We start from the raw sequence: 13122 nt of genomic DNA, 5'->3' as shown, positions 1-13122 counted from the left end.
ACCTGGGTCATGATTATTCTCAGAAAGCTGCTGTGTGGAACATGCTGGCTTGGCCTTCACAGAATTGCTTTTATGAAGCTGCGGTTGGTGTTATGCCCTCAGCAATCCTAGGAAACCTCTTTCTCCGTTTGTTAGAGAGACTGTTGTTTCACTTAGTGCCACGGGGATGAGAACTTCCTTTGAGACCTCAGACCTACTAGGGAAAACTTGTCTTTAGAAACAGGTGTGTTTTTAACCCATGAATAATGAAAATCATGTAACTAGCCAGATTGCCGTTTTGCTTTAGCTACTGGGAAGTTCAGTACCAAACACATGGCACTATAGTCAAGTCTTCACGGTCTTCACAGATGCATATTGTCCTTCACTTGTTCTGTACATTGTGGTTGAATTGTACTTAATTTATATTTTACTCTATGTATTCAATCACCTTTGTGTAAAGAATTGGGAAGTCAATCAATCAATCAGTCAATCAGCCAGCCTTCAGATGTCCCAGTCTCCTAGGCCATTCATAACAATGATGGATACCTCTACTGTCCTGGTGAAATGTTATTTCTACCTTGACACACTTTCTCTCTAAGTTGACAGTAGCAGAGTGTAAGACAACCCCGTATGAGGACAAAGCATTAATGGAAGCAAAAAAAAATTTTTTTTCTTAGGAAACCTGGAATTATGAACTAGATAGAGCCAGATAGCTTGACTGTATTACCAGGACACTTGTACCCCTCATCATAGAAGGCCTCAGTGATCCTAGTAGAGAGGTGTGTGGTAGGTACAGTAATAGCCTCCCAAAGATATTCACACCCTAGTCCTGGGACATGACAACGGGGACTTTGCATCCCTTGATAAAATAAGAAATCTAGGCACTTAGGGCAAAAGGGACTTTGCAGATGTGATTAAATCAAGGACCTTGAGATATGGAGATAGAGTATTCTGAATTACCAGGATGGGCCCAATCTAATCTCATGCATCCAGCCATGTCAGAGAGAGATACAACTAAAGAATGTTAAGAGACACAACATTGCTGGCTTTGAGGATGAGGGAAGGGGACCACAAGCCAAGGAAGGTGGGCAGCCTTCAGAAGCTGGAAAATCTCCCCTTAAAGCCTTCAGAAAGGAACACAGCCCTGCTGACGCTTAACTTTAGCCAAATGAGGAGACCCGTCAGACTTCTAACCTACAGAACTGTAAGATAATAAATTTATGTTGTTGTAAGCCCACTAAGTTTGTGGTTATTTCTTACAGCAGCAATAAAAAACTAACACAAAATGTGTTGACCTTATTTTTTTTAGCGATCTGGATTTCAGTGCCTCATAATATATTAGGGCAGTTAATACATTATTAACTTGGAACTATGTCCATAAATCTAGAACACGGGGGGCCATAGCGGGGACCCAACCTAGGAAATCTTCTGCTGGAGGACTTCATGACTGAACACTGACACCTGGACTGAGGGCCCCTCATCCAGCCCTGGCAGCCTGCCGACTTCTCCACCTCTCACTCCATTTCTCGGTGCTTCGTCCAAACAGTGTAGGAAGCAGCTCTCCAAGAGGACTTCCTCCTCTCCTCTGGTCAAATGGACAGGGCCAGACATGGGTACTGTTCCTCTGCCTTACTCAGCCCTACCCTTGGAGCCTGCTTCTTCAAGATGATTGTCAAGGCCCATCACCCCGGCTGTGGGTCTGCCTCTGCACCATGCACTCCAGCACATGTGGGCAGACACCACAGGAAGGGAGGTGCTGGGGAGATGGGAGAGCATGCCACTGCACCTTTGGTCAGCCCTCAAGCACCCTGGGGTGAGGAAGTCTTGTTGGACCTTATGTAAGGGCTTTGACGCTATCTTAAAAAGTACTTATTTTAAATATTTCACAACAAACCGTGTAAAAACTAATATAATTAAGTAGCCATGTACCTGCCGCCCAGGTAAAGAAATGAAATGTGAATATAGTTGAAGCCCTCTGTGTCCCTCTCCAGTTGCATTTTCCTCCCCTCCACCCAGTGGTAGCCATGATCCTGAATTTAGTGTTTACCTTTACTATGCATGTCTGTATTTCCTGCTTACATATTTATCTTTAAACAATGCATATTGTTTTGCCTGTCTTCTTTATTGCATCTTATATATCCTTTTCTAAGTTTCCTGCCCTCAATCTTGTAACTGCAAGATGCTTTTTTGTGATAGGTAGCTCTGACTTACCCTTTTTCACTCCTGTGTAGTGTCTTAACATGTGAATAAATCATAGCTCACACTAGAACATTTCAGATACATCCAGTCTTTGTCCAGACACCTTTACAAGGTTGAAATCATACTGTATGTAAACTGTTGAATTTTGTTTCAGTTAATATATCACACATTTTTACATGTTACTATGCTATTCTTAGAGATTGAATATAGATTGTATATAATTTTCAATGACTGCATAATATTCCATAGAGTGAAAATAAAATAATTTTTTAGCCATTCCCCTTGTTGGATATTTGGGTTCTTTTTACTTTTATCTGGAGAGGTTTTTCCTTTGTGAGTTACTTCCTTAGAATAAATTATCAAAGTGGGATTACTGCTTTTAAAGCTATAAATAAGCATGTGGATCTTTATGTACACTATCAAATAAATTTTCAAAAGACTTAAACTTTACCTTGCAGATATTGGTGTGTTTGTGGTACTATTTCACCAAAACCCTCCAGTAGTAAATACTATCACTTGAAATTTTTCTAAATCATTGGCCTTTCAATTTATACTTGCAGGAAGATGGAACATTTTTCAGTATATTGCTTTTACCATCGTATCTGTGGGACAGTCTCACCTGTAGATTTTAATATATGCAGAGTTTAACAATTGTCATTTAACACAGGTTTTAACACAGGCATTATATTTTCAAGGAATAGGAATTGTGATAGAATAATATCCACGACGTGCAGATTCCAAACTGCTTTCCAAGCCAAAGTGTTTTAAATTTGCACAGTACATATTCCTGGGCCTGATACTCATCTAAAGATTGCTTTTTCTTCAATGTAGCTTGTCCCCAAATCTGATTTCTCTTCTACCTTCACTTAGTTATGGCGACTGACTGGGGAGGCTAGAGGGGTGGGAGCAGGGGAAGAGTTTCCCAATGAGAGCTGAGATCCTCGGTGGGGGCAACGGAGGGTGCCAAAATCAAAGGACTAAAACTAAACAGGGCCAAAACCATGGCGGAATGTCATGTGAAAGGCCTAAAAGGGAAACCACAAGAATGACTGACCAAATAGGAGGTGGTGGGGCAGTGGCCCCAGGCACAGTATATGTGGATCCAGAAATCTAGGGCCGGGTGGAATAGAGCCCAGGGAAGGCTCTTCTCTGTGAACCATCTGGTGAATGGGAGTTCAGTGTCGTCTGTTTGACTCCTATCTCTTGCCCTATTTTTTTTAAACATTCATTCATTCATTCATTCATTCATTTATTTGACAGAGGGCACGCACAAGCAGGGAGAGCAGCAGAGGGAGAGGGAGACAAGTAGACTCCCTGCTGAACGGAGAGCCCGACGCAACTCGGGGCTGGATCTCAGGACCCTGGGATCATGACCTAAGCCGAAGGCAGACACTTAACAGAGATAGCCGCCCAGGTGCCCCTACTTCCTGCCATTTTAAGCCAAGGTTATAGAAAGTCACTTTACTAATGTTCAGTTTCTCTCCCTTCATTCAAATCTGCTTTCTTTTGGTGGAGACTTGGAGTGGGTTCAGACTTCCTAGCATTTGGCTCTGAAGCATTACAGCATCTCTGAGACATCAAGGGAAAGACACGTATTAAAGGAAAGCTTTCATTAATATTAGTCAAGTAGCCACATTCAAGGTTATTTTGTAATATCTTCCTTTTTTTTTATTTATTTGAGAGAGAGAGAGAACGAGAGATAGAAAGCACGAGAGGGAAGAGAGTCAGAGGGAGAAGCAGACTCCCTGCTGAGCAGGGAGCCCGATGTGGGACTCGATCCCGGGACTCCAGGATCATGACCTGAGCCGAAGGCAGTCACTTAACCAACTGAGCCACCCAGGCGCCCTGTAATATCTTCCTTTACCAAAGAGAAATGTTACCACCACCCCATCCTTTAAATTATTACTTAAATATTTACTTTACATATTAAAGGTACTTTTTTGGTATGATTTCATGAAAATGTTTTAGACTTTTTCAGTGATTTGACTCTAATACACTGTCTTCTAAAACTTTTCTATTTTGGGATTTTTTTTTTACACTTTAAAATTTGAGCTCTCAATGAAAAGACAATCCACAAACTGGAAGAAAACATTTGAAAAATCAGTTTTGATAGAGAAATCATATCTAGAGTATGTAAAGCACCCTCAAAACTTTGTAATAAGAAAATAACCCAATTTAAAAAGTGAGCAAAAGGGGCACCTGGATGGCTCAGCGGGTCAAACGTCCAGCTCTTGATTTTGGCTCTGGTAATGATCTCAGGGTCGTGAGATGGAGCCGTGTGTTGGACTCCATGCTCAGCGTGGAGTCTGCTTGAGATTCTCTTCTGCTGCCTCTGCCCCTCCCCCAGTCATGTGCACATAATCTCTCTCTCAAAATAAATACAATCTTTTTTAAAAAGTGGGCAAAAATATTTTAACAGACGCTTCACTAAAATGATACATGGATAGCAAATAAGCACATGAAGAGATACTCAACATCATTAGGATGCAGGTTAAAACAATGAATACCACTACATACCTATTACAGTGTCTATTAAAAAGACTGACCATACCAAGGATTGATGAGGACGTGGAGCAACTGCAACTCTCATACACTGCTGATGGGAATGTAAAATGGTACAGCCACTTTGAAGAACATTTTGGCAGTTTCCTAAAAAGATAAATATATACCATCAGTCTACTATCAGGTATTTACCCAAGAGAAATGAAAGCATATGTTCAGGGGCGCCTGGGTGGCTCAGTCGTTAAGCGTCTGCCTTTGGCTCAGGTCATGATCCCAGGGTCCTGGGATCGAGGCCCGCATTGGGCTCCCTGCTTGGCAGGAAGCCTGCTTCTCCCTCTCCCTCTGCCCCTCCCCTACCGTTCGTGCACTCTCTCTCTCTTTCTCTCAAATAAATAAAATATTTTAAAAAAAGAAAGCATATGTTCATACAAAGACTTATACACGAAGGTCCCTAGCAGCTTTATTTATAATAGCCAAAAACTGAAAGCAACTGCAATGCTGATCAACAGACGAATTGAATAAACAAATTGTGGCACATCCATATGATGGACTACTACTCAGCAATGAGAAAGGGATGAACTACTGCTACACGTGCAACGTAGATGAATCTCAAAATTGTGTGGAACAAGAAGAGCCAGACAAGAGGAATACTGTTTGCTTCTATTCTCTAAAATTCTAGAAAATACAGACTAATCACTAGTGACAGAAAGCAGATTGGTATTTGCCTGGGACTGGCATAGAGTGTGGGAGTCAGGGAAGACAGGCAGGCAGGAAGGAGGAATTACCAAGAGGCAAGAGAAGGGGCAGTGATGGATATGTTTATTATCATGATTGTGGTGATGGTTTCATAGTTGAATATATATGTGAAAATTTACCAAACGTACTCTTGAAATACGTGCAATTTATCGTGTGTCAGTCATACTCAAAGCAGTTAAACTTTACACGCTTCAGCAGAAACTTAAAATTTTGATTCTTTTTCACTGTAATTAAAAAAACTGCCTTATAAGGGCTATTCCTTTATCTCTAAAACAAATATCCCTTAAGAAATATTTTCCTCTTCTTCCTTTAATTTGAGGTCAGCAAATTAAAACATTCAATCCAGGGCCCCTGGGTGGCTCGGTTGGTTAAGCCGCTGCCTTTGGGCCAGGTCATGATCCTGGAGTCCCAGGATCAAGTCCTGCATCAGGCGCCCTGCTCAGCAGGGAGTCTGCTTCTCCCCCTGGACCCTCCCCCGTCTCATGCTCTCTCTCTCTCTCTCTTTCCCTCATTCTCTTTCTCAAATAAATAAAATCTTTTAAAAAAATTCAATCCAAGGACTTAAAAGCGTTCTCACTTTGATCTTGAAAGCCATTAAAGAAATCCAAAACCTGCCATGAAGTCTATAATGAAAAACAGAAGTGAGAAGCAATTCCATAGTGCCTCAGTAAGAGGTCATGAGATATAGGAAGCTCCCCGTGAGGAGTACAGGTGAGGAGAAGCCAAGGACTAGAATGGGAAAAGCCCTATGCTAATGGATGATAAATATGGATTTTAGTCTTTCCACTTCTAGACATATCCATTCAAAAATTTTTAGATTCTCTTCACCTTGATTTCATCTGTTAAGTCGTAGTAATAATATCTGTACTCCCTACCTTAAATAATGTGTGTAGTCAGAGGAGTAGAACCACTAACTTGGTAGTGTCCCCATTAATTTAATAAGAGAGTAGGAATAAGGGGCACCTGGGTGGCTCAGTCCGTTGAGGGTCTGACTCTTACTTTCAGCTCAGATCATGATCTTAGGGTTGTGAGATCAAGCCTCCCATCAGGCTCTGCTCGTCCCTCTCCCTCTGCCCCACCCCATGCTCACATGCTCTCTCTCTGTGTCAAATAAATAAATAAATAAAATCTTTTAAAAAAAAAGTGAGAGGGGTTACCTGGGTGGCTCAGTCAGTTAAGCGTCTGCCTTCGGCTCGAGTCATGATCCCAGAGTCCTGGGATGGAGCCCTGCATCAGGCTCCCTGCTTGGTGGGAAGCCTGCTTCTCCCTTTTCCCCTGCTCCTTCTCTATCTCTAGCTCTCTCTCTCTTTAAAATAAATAAATAAAATCTTTAAATAAATAAATAAGAATAAGAAAGTTGCTATTTCTGCTGCAAATTTGTTTGCCATTGCTTCTCCTAGGGGATTTCACTACAGACACATAAGTATATCTAAAACAGAAGATTGATGGCCATTCTTTAACATTGGTTTTTTTTAATCTTTTTAAGGATTTTATTTATTTATTTATGAGAGAGAGAGAGAGAGAATGAGTGGGGGTGGGGAGAGGCAGATGGAGAAGCAGGTTCCATGCTGAGCTGGGAACCCAATGTGGGGCTTGATCCCAGGACCCCAGGATCACGACCTGAGCCAAAGGCAGACACTTAACCAACTGAGCCACCCAGGCGCCCCTTAACATTGGTATTTAATGGGGATATTTCTGTCATTTTTCTTCTATAATTGATTTGAAAATTAAGGTAACTGCTAAGGGAACTTGTGAATACCCTTTCTTGATAATTAATCCAATATGTCACTTTTAGAAATAAAATTTTTAATTATTTTTTTTTTGCAAATAAACATTGGATCTTAGAACATAAGAACTGGACCTTTTTTTTATAACTTGCTGTCATTAATGCAAGTTGAGAATATTTATCAAACCTGAAAATGCACATCAAGCACATCAGTGCTTTACTTCAGAGACAATCAAATATGTTTATGCATTGGTTATAAATGGAAAGAGGGTAAAAAAAAAAAGAAGGTAGTGAAGATTTGGGCTGATATTTGTATTCACTAACAAGTGTTAAATTATTTGCAAAACTGTTGCATAATATTAAATTGGAGAGAATTATAACTAATTATAAAATTATAATTTCTGCTTATCTGTTCTAAATGCAATCTAACTAGGATTAGCATCTATTGCTTCACTTATGGTACAACTTGGTTTAAGAGAATCTTGGAATAAAGTTTAGGTCACTGTTCTCATTTGTTCGCAGTATATGGTTTTCATGACAGTTTCCAAGTTAGTATTTTTACTGATTTTTACTCCATAGATTGCAAAACTGAGAAATCTTCTAGAGTCAGAAGAAGACCACTGCAACAGACTCATTGAAGAAAATGACAAACATCAAAGACATTTAGGCAACTTAATAAATAAGGTACAGATTTCTTATAGAAATCATTTAAAAATGATGCCAGGATGCCTTGGTGACTCAGTCGGTTAAGTGTCTGCCTTCAGCTCAGGTCATGATCCTGGGGCCCTGGGATTGAGTCCCGCATCAGGATTCTGCAGGGAGCCTGCTTCACCCTCTGCCTCTGCCTCTCTCTCTCTCTGTCTCTCATGAATGAATAAAATCTTTTAAAAAAAATAATAAAATTTAAAAAATTAAAACTATGCCAAATACTAAAATAATAGAATTTTGGTGCTGCAAAGGATCTGAGGAATGATGGAACATATCTATATTGATTCCTTTTACTTCTTTAATGACATTATAAATGCTCTCATTAGCTTTTTTAGCTGACACCTAGCAAAGAACATTGTGTGTATCTTTACCTCTGCCATCAGCAATTTCAGGTCTTAGTATTACAACTTCATTTTGAGGGTAATTATAATTGTTGCCAACCTAACATTCTAAACTAGTAAAATAACCTTGCAATGCTTAGACTTTATCCACAAAAAGTTTTTGAATGCACTCCAAATGAAACATGCATGTATGTTTATCAAGAGCCAACTAAACTCTCATTAGAATGAGATTCAGCTTGAAAACACTCCAAAATTTTTAAATTCTCCAAATTTTTTTCACTCATGTATTATCCTCATTTCCCATATGCTGTTTCCTCATCCTTCCCACAGTTTCATTTATACTGTGCTGACGAGCACTAGAGTTTTTAAGCAAAAGGTCTAATCTTACATAGAAAGACACCCCAAATATGAACTTTCTATAGGGTAACTCACCACAAGGTAATTGAAAGACAGTGTGGGTATTTGTACCTTGGGAAGTTTGTTTTTGTTTTTCACTATTGTTTCTAAGCAAAATGAATGTTAAAACGATTTTCTGGTTTTTCAGACTGACACTGACAAGTTTTAAATTTGGAGGAAGGAGATGTTATTATACACTCAAGAGAAGTAAAATAAGGCTCCTCCTTAACTTATTACCAAGAAAACTCAGCCAATGTTCAATCATTATGGGCTCATAAAATATAAAAATAATAAATAACCTAGTATTTCTAAAACAATATCAAACCATTACTCAAGCCATATTGCTTTGCCCAAGTTATTTTTAAAATTCAAATTGTTTTATTAAACTTGTATTTCAGAAAACTGGCTTATCCAGTTTGTGTTCAAGAAGAGACTTGACATCTGAGTTCTATAAATTGTACTAAAATGGTTGTCAACTATGACTGCTTATTAGAATTCCCTTGAGGGCGCCTGGGTGGCTCAGTTGGTTAAGCGACTGCCTTCGGCTCAGGTCATGATCCTGGAGTCCCGGGATCGAGTCCCACGTCGGGCTTCCTGCTCAGCAGGGAGTCTGCTTCTCCCTCTGACCCTCTTCCCTCTCGTGCTCTCTATCTCTCATTCTCTCTCTCTCAAATAAATAAATAAAATCTTTAAAAAAAATAGAATTCCCTTGAATGTTTTTTAAAAAACATCCAATGCCCAGACTCTACTCCTCAATCCAATAAGCTAAAATATCACATGGGTTCTGGGCATCAGTGTATTGTCCAGGAGATTAGAATGTCTGGACAGTTCAAGAACCACTGCTGCATACTGTGTGAAAATTGATTTAAGTAATCAGGATTGTCATCTTTTTAATCAAATATAGGCTATTATATTCAGGAAGACAGTTTTTTTAATTACAGTGAATTAGCTTTGATCTTATTAAAAGGTGTATGCTGCTTCAAAAATTATCGAATACATCATTATTAGAGCAATGTTTCTTTCAACTGGTGTTAGTGTATTCTGTTAAAATTTAGTGGTATTTGAAGGATCTTTCTTCAAATATTTTCACTGGATATTCTGTAGTTTTCAATTTACATGCCTTGGATCTTAGAAACAGCTGCTTACTTATAAAAGCCCTTAATGGTATTTGACTTTTCTAAAACACTAAATAAAAGAAGGAACCTGGTGAGGTCCATTTTGTACATGCAGTCAGAGTGATCTTTGTGAAATGTAAATCTGATCATGCCCCTTAGAATACTTTTAGTGATTTCTTCCATCACTCTTATTTTTTTTTTCAAATTTTTATTTAAATTCTAGTTAGTTAACATACAGTGCAATAGCAGTTTCAGGAGTAGAATTTGGTGGTTCATCACTTAACATATAACACCCAGTGCTCATCACAAGTGCCCTCCTTAATGCCCATCCCCCATTTAGTCCATCCCCCCACCCAACTCCCCTTCAGCAATCCTCAGTTTGTTCTCTATTTTTAAGAGTCTCTTACAGTTTGTTTCCTTATGATTTCACTCAGATGTGGAATTGAAGAAACGAAACAGGTGAACATAGGGGAGGGGGGTAAAGGAGGGTGGGGGAAACAAACCATCACTTTTAGATAAAGGCAAAAATTCTTAACATGGCCTACAAGTTTTTTCAAGATACAGTTTCTGCCTGCCTTTCCAATCTCATCTCACCATCCCCCCCTGCCTTGCTTTCAGCCACATTGGAGATATTATAGCTTTTCAAATACATCACTTTCCCTTTTGCCTCATGGCGTTAGTATAGGCTGTTCTACCTGGAATGCTCAGGCTACCTGCACTTCAGTTATCTCCTACTGTCCCTCAAATCCCCACTCAAATGCCCTTTCCTTAGAGATACATTCACTCTCTTCCCAGTCTGCGTAAAGTAGCTTCTCCACAATGCTGCAGAGATTCAAGTTATCACGCATCTTTCCCCCAAACACTGCTTTCTCTGTTAACACCTGTAGCCAGATCAGTTTCAGATATAGAAATCCCTGCTCCATACACTCCTGGTTCAGGAATACTTTCCTATGAAATTTTAGACTTGTTCTCTCTACCCTACTCCCCATGACATCTATGACAATATCATGGTGAGAGGTGGATCCTCTCACAAAAATACCCCAGTTCAACATATACAGATGGCCAACAGGTACATGAAAAGGTGCTCACATCGCTAATCATCATGGAGATGCAAGTCCAAATCACAATGAGAAATCACCCCACAGCTGTTAGAAGGGCTATTATTAACAAGACTAGAAGTAACAAGTGTTGGCTAAGATGTGGAGATGTGCACTGTTGGTGGGAATGTAAATTGGTGCAGCCACTGTGGAAAACAGTATGGAAGTTCCTCAAAAAATTAAAGATACAACTACCATATGATTCAGCAGTTCTACTTCTGGGTCTTTATTCGAAGAAAATGAAAACTATCTTGAAAAGATATATGCACCGCCATGTTCATTACAGCGTTATTTACAATAGTCAAATATGGAAACAACCTACATCAGTGGATAAATGGATAAAGAAAACATGGTATAGTATGCAATGGAATATGATTCCGTCATAAAAACAAAGGAATGCAGCCATTTGTGACACTACGGATGGACCTTGAGGGCATCATGTTAAATGAAATGAGTCAGAGAGAGAAAGACAAATACTATCTGATCTCCCTTATATGTGGGATCTAAAACACAAAACAAAAACAACTTCATAGATACAGAGAATAGATTAGTGGTTGGTGTGGGGTTGGGGAGGGTCAGTGAAATGGGTAAAGGTGGTCACAAGGTACAAACTTTCAGTTATAAAATAAGTCCTCAGGATGTAATGTACAGCATGGTGACTATAGTTAAGAATATTGCGTCGCATATTTGAGAGTTGCTAAGAGAGTAAATATTAAAATTTCTCATCACAAGAAAGAAATTTTTTGTAACTATATGGTAACAGATGGTAACTAGACTTACTGTGGTGATCATTTCACAATATATACAAATACTAAAACATGTTGTACATCTGAAACTAATGTAAAATATTAGTCAGTTATACCTCTCTAAAAATTATTTTAAAAACCACAAGTCAGACTGCACTATTTTAAAGGGCTTTAAATCTTTGAATAGCCTCCCCCCCACACTTATTATAAATGCAGACTCCACTACAGCTTCTAAAACCCTACATAATCTTTTTTTTTTAAGATTTTATTTATTTATTTGAGAGAGAGAGCATGAGAGGGGGGAGAGTCAGAGGGAGAAGTAGACTCCCTGCTGAGCAGGGAGCCCGATGTGGGATTTGATCCTGGGTTTCCAGGATCATGACCTGAGCCAAAGACAGTTGTTTAACCAAATGAGCCACCCAGGCGCCCAACCCTACATAATCTTACCTTGTACTGTTTCTCTCACCTCAGCTTGGGCTCTCCTTAACCTCATTATTCCTTTTAGTTCCTAGAACTTGGCAAGACTGCCCTGTTTCAAGGCATTCACTCTTGCTCTTTCTTCTGCCTGGAATGTTTTCCCTTGAGCTGACATTCTATCCTTCTCGACCGTTAGTCTCAGTTTAAATGTCACCTCCTCAGAGAAGGCCTTCTACGACCACACTATCTAACATGACCCTTCTTCCAGTTCCTTACTGTCACAGAAATACATACATACGTGCGTAATACATACTCAATGAACAGGATAGACGGCAGATTGGTCAAAGAACAAGAAAGAATTAGTGAGTTAGAGAGAAAAAATCCATACACTGTATCACACAGACACATATGAAATAAAGGTCAAGTGAAACAGTGCTCAGAGTAGAAAAATCCAAAATATCTGAAATTTTAGAAAAAGAGAATAAAATAGTAGAGAATAAACTATGGAGGATTTTTCAGAATAAATACAACTCAAAACTCAGGTTTTAATCTGAACAGGATAAACGTAAAGAAACCAAGACCTCTCAGTGTTGTGAAACTAAAGAAAACTAGATAAAAGCCTATCTTAAAACCAGGCTTAGAGAAATGAGGCATCTGCAAATGAAAGCCAGTTTGACTGACAGCTCTCCTGTTGACAGCAACAATAAAAGCCAGAAGAGAATGGAATACCATCTGCAAAGTGCTGATAAGAATCAGTGCCAACCAAGAATGCTTTAGCCACTTGAACTCTTGAAGAAATGCAGATGAGATACAGGAATTTCAGACAAAAACGTAGATCATTTACTGACAATAAGACTTTACTACTGGAAACTTCAAAATGAAATGAAAATGGAGACATGACAACAGGCGCAGCAGAGATTAAAGAGATATAATAAAAACTTTATACTAATGATTTTGAAAAATTAGGTGAAATGCAATTTCTGTAGAAATTTTTGTAGGGACGCCTGGGTGGCTCAGTTGGTTAAGTGACTGCCTTCGGCTCAGGTCATGATCCTGGAGTCCCAGGATCGAGTCCCGCATCGGGCTCCCTGCGCAGCGGGGAGTCTGCTTCTCCCTCTGACCCTCCCCCCTCTCATGTGC

At 39.5% G+C, this 13122-nt stretch overlaps 1 protein-coding gene across 8 annotated transcripts in view; it reads left to right on the top strand.

Moving 5' to 3' along the window:
* The window catches only part of CAGE1 (cancer antigen 1), a 54034-nt gene that overhangs the window by 29908 nt on the left and 11004 nt on the right, over positions 1-13122 (top strand). For 6 of the 8 annotated variants that reach the window (XR_012373817.1, XR_012373815.1, XR_012373819.1 and 3 more), the window contains one exon: positions 7742-7846. The exons of 1 other annotated variant lie outside the window; for it this stretch is intronic. Coding sequence is in view for 1 of the 7 variants with exons in the window: in XM_073877548.1 (XP_073733649.1) it covers positions 7742-7895; positions 11359-11376 (172 nt within the window). In the remaining 6 variants the exon portion in view is untranslated. Of the gene's footprint in view, positions 1-7741; positions 7896-11358; positions 11377-13122 lie in introns of all 8 variants that reach the window. One more of the 8 variants, XM_073877548.1, reaches the window with a different exon arrangement.

This window comes from Callorhinus ursinus, unplaced genomic scaffold, assembly GCF_003265705.2.
Source record: "Callorhinus ursinus isolate GAN/ISIS: 27379988/994484 unplaced genomic scaffold, GSC_fseal_2.0 scaffold26, whole genome shotgun sequence".
Lineage (NCBI taxonomy): Eukaryota > Metazoa > Chordata > Mammalia > Carnivora > Otariidae > Callorhinus > Callorhinus ursinus.
Note: the sequence above shows the minus strand (reverse complement) of the source record. Positions and strands in the feature narration are given on the sequence as shown.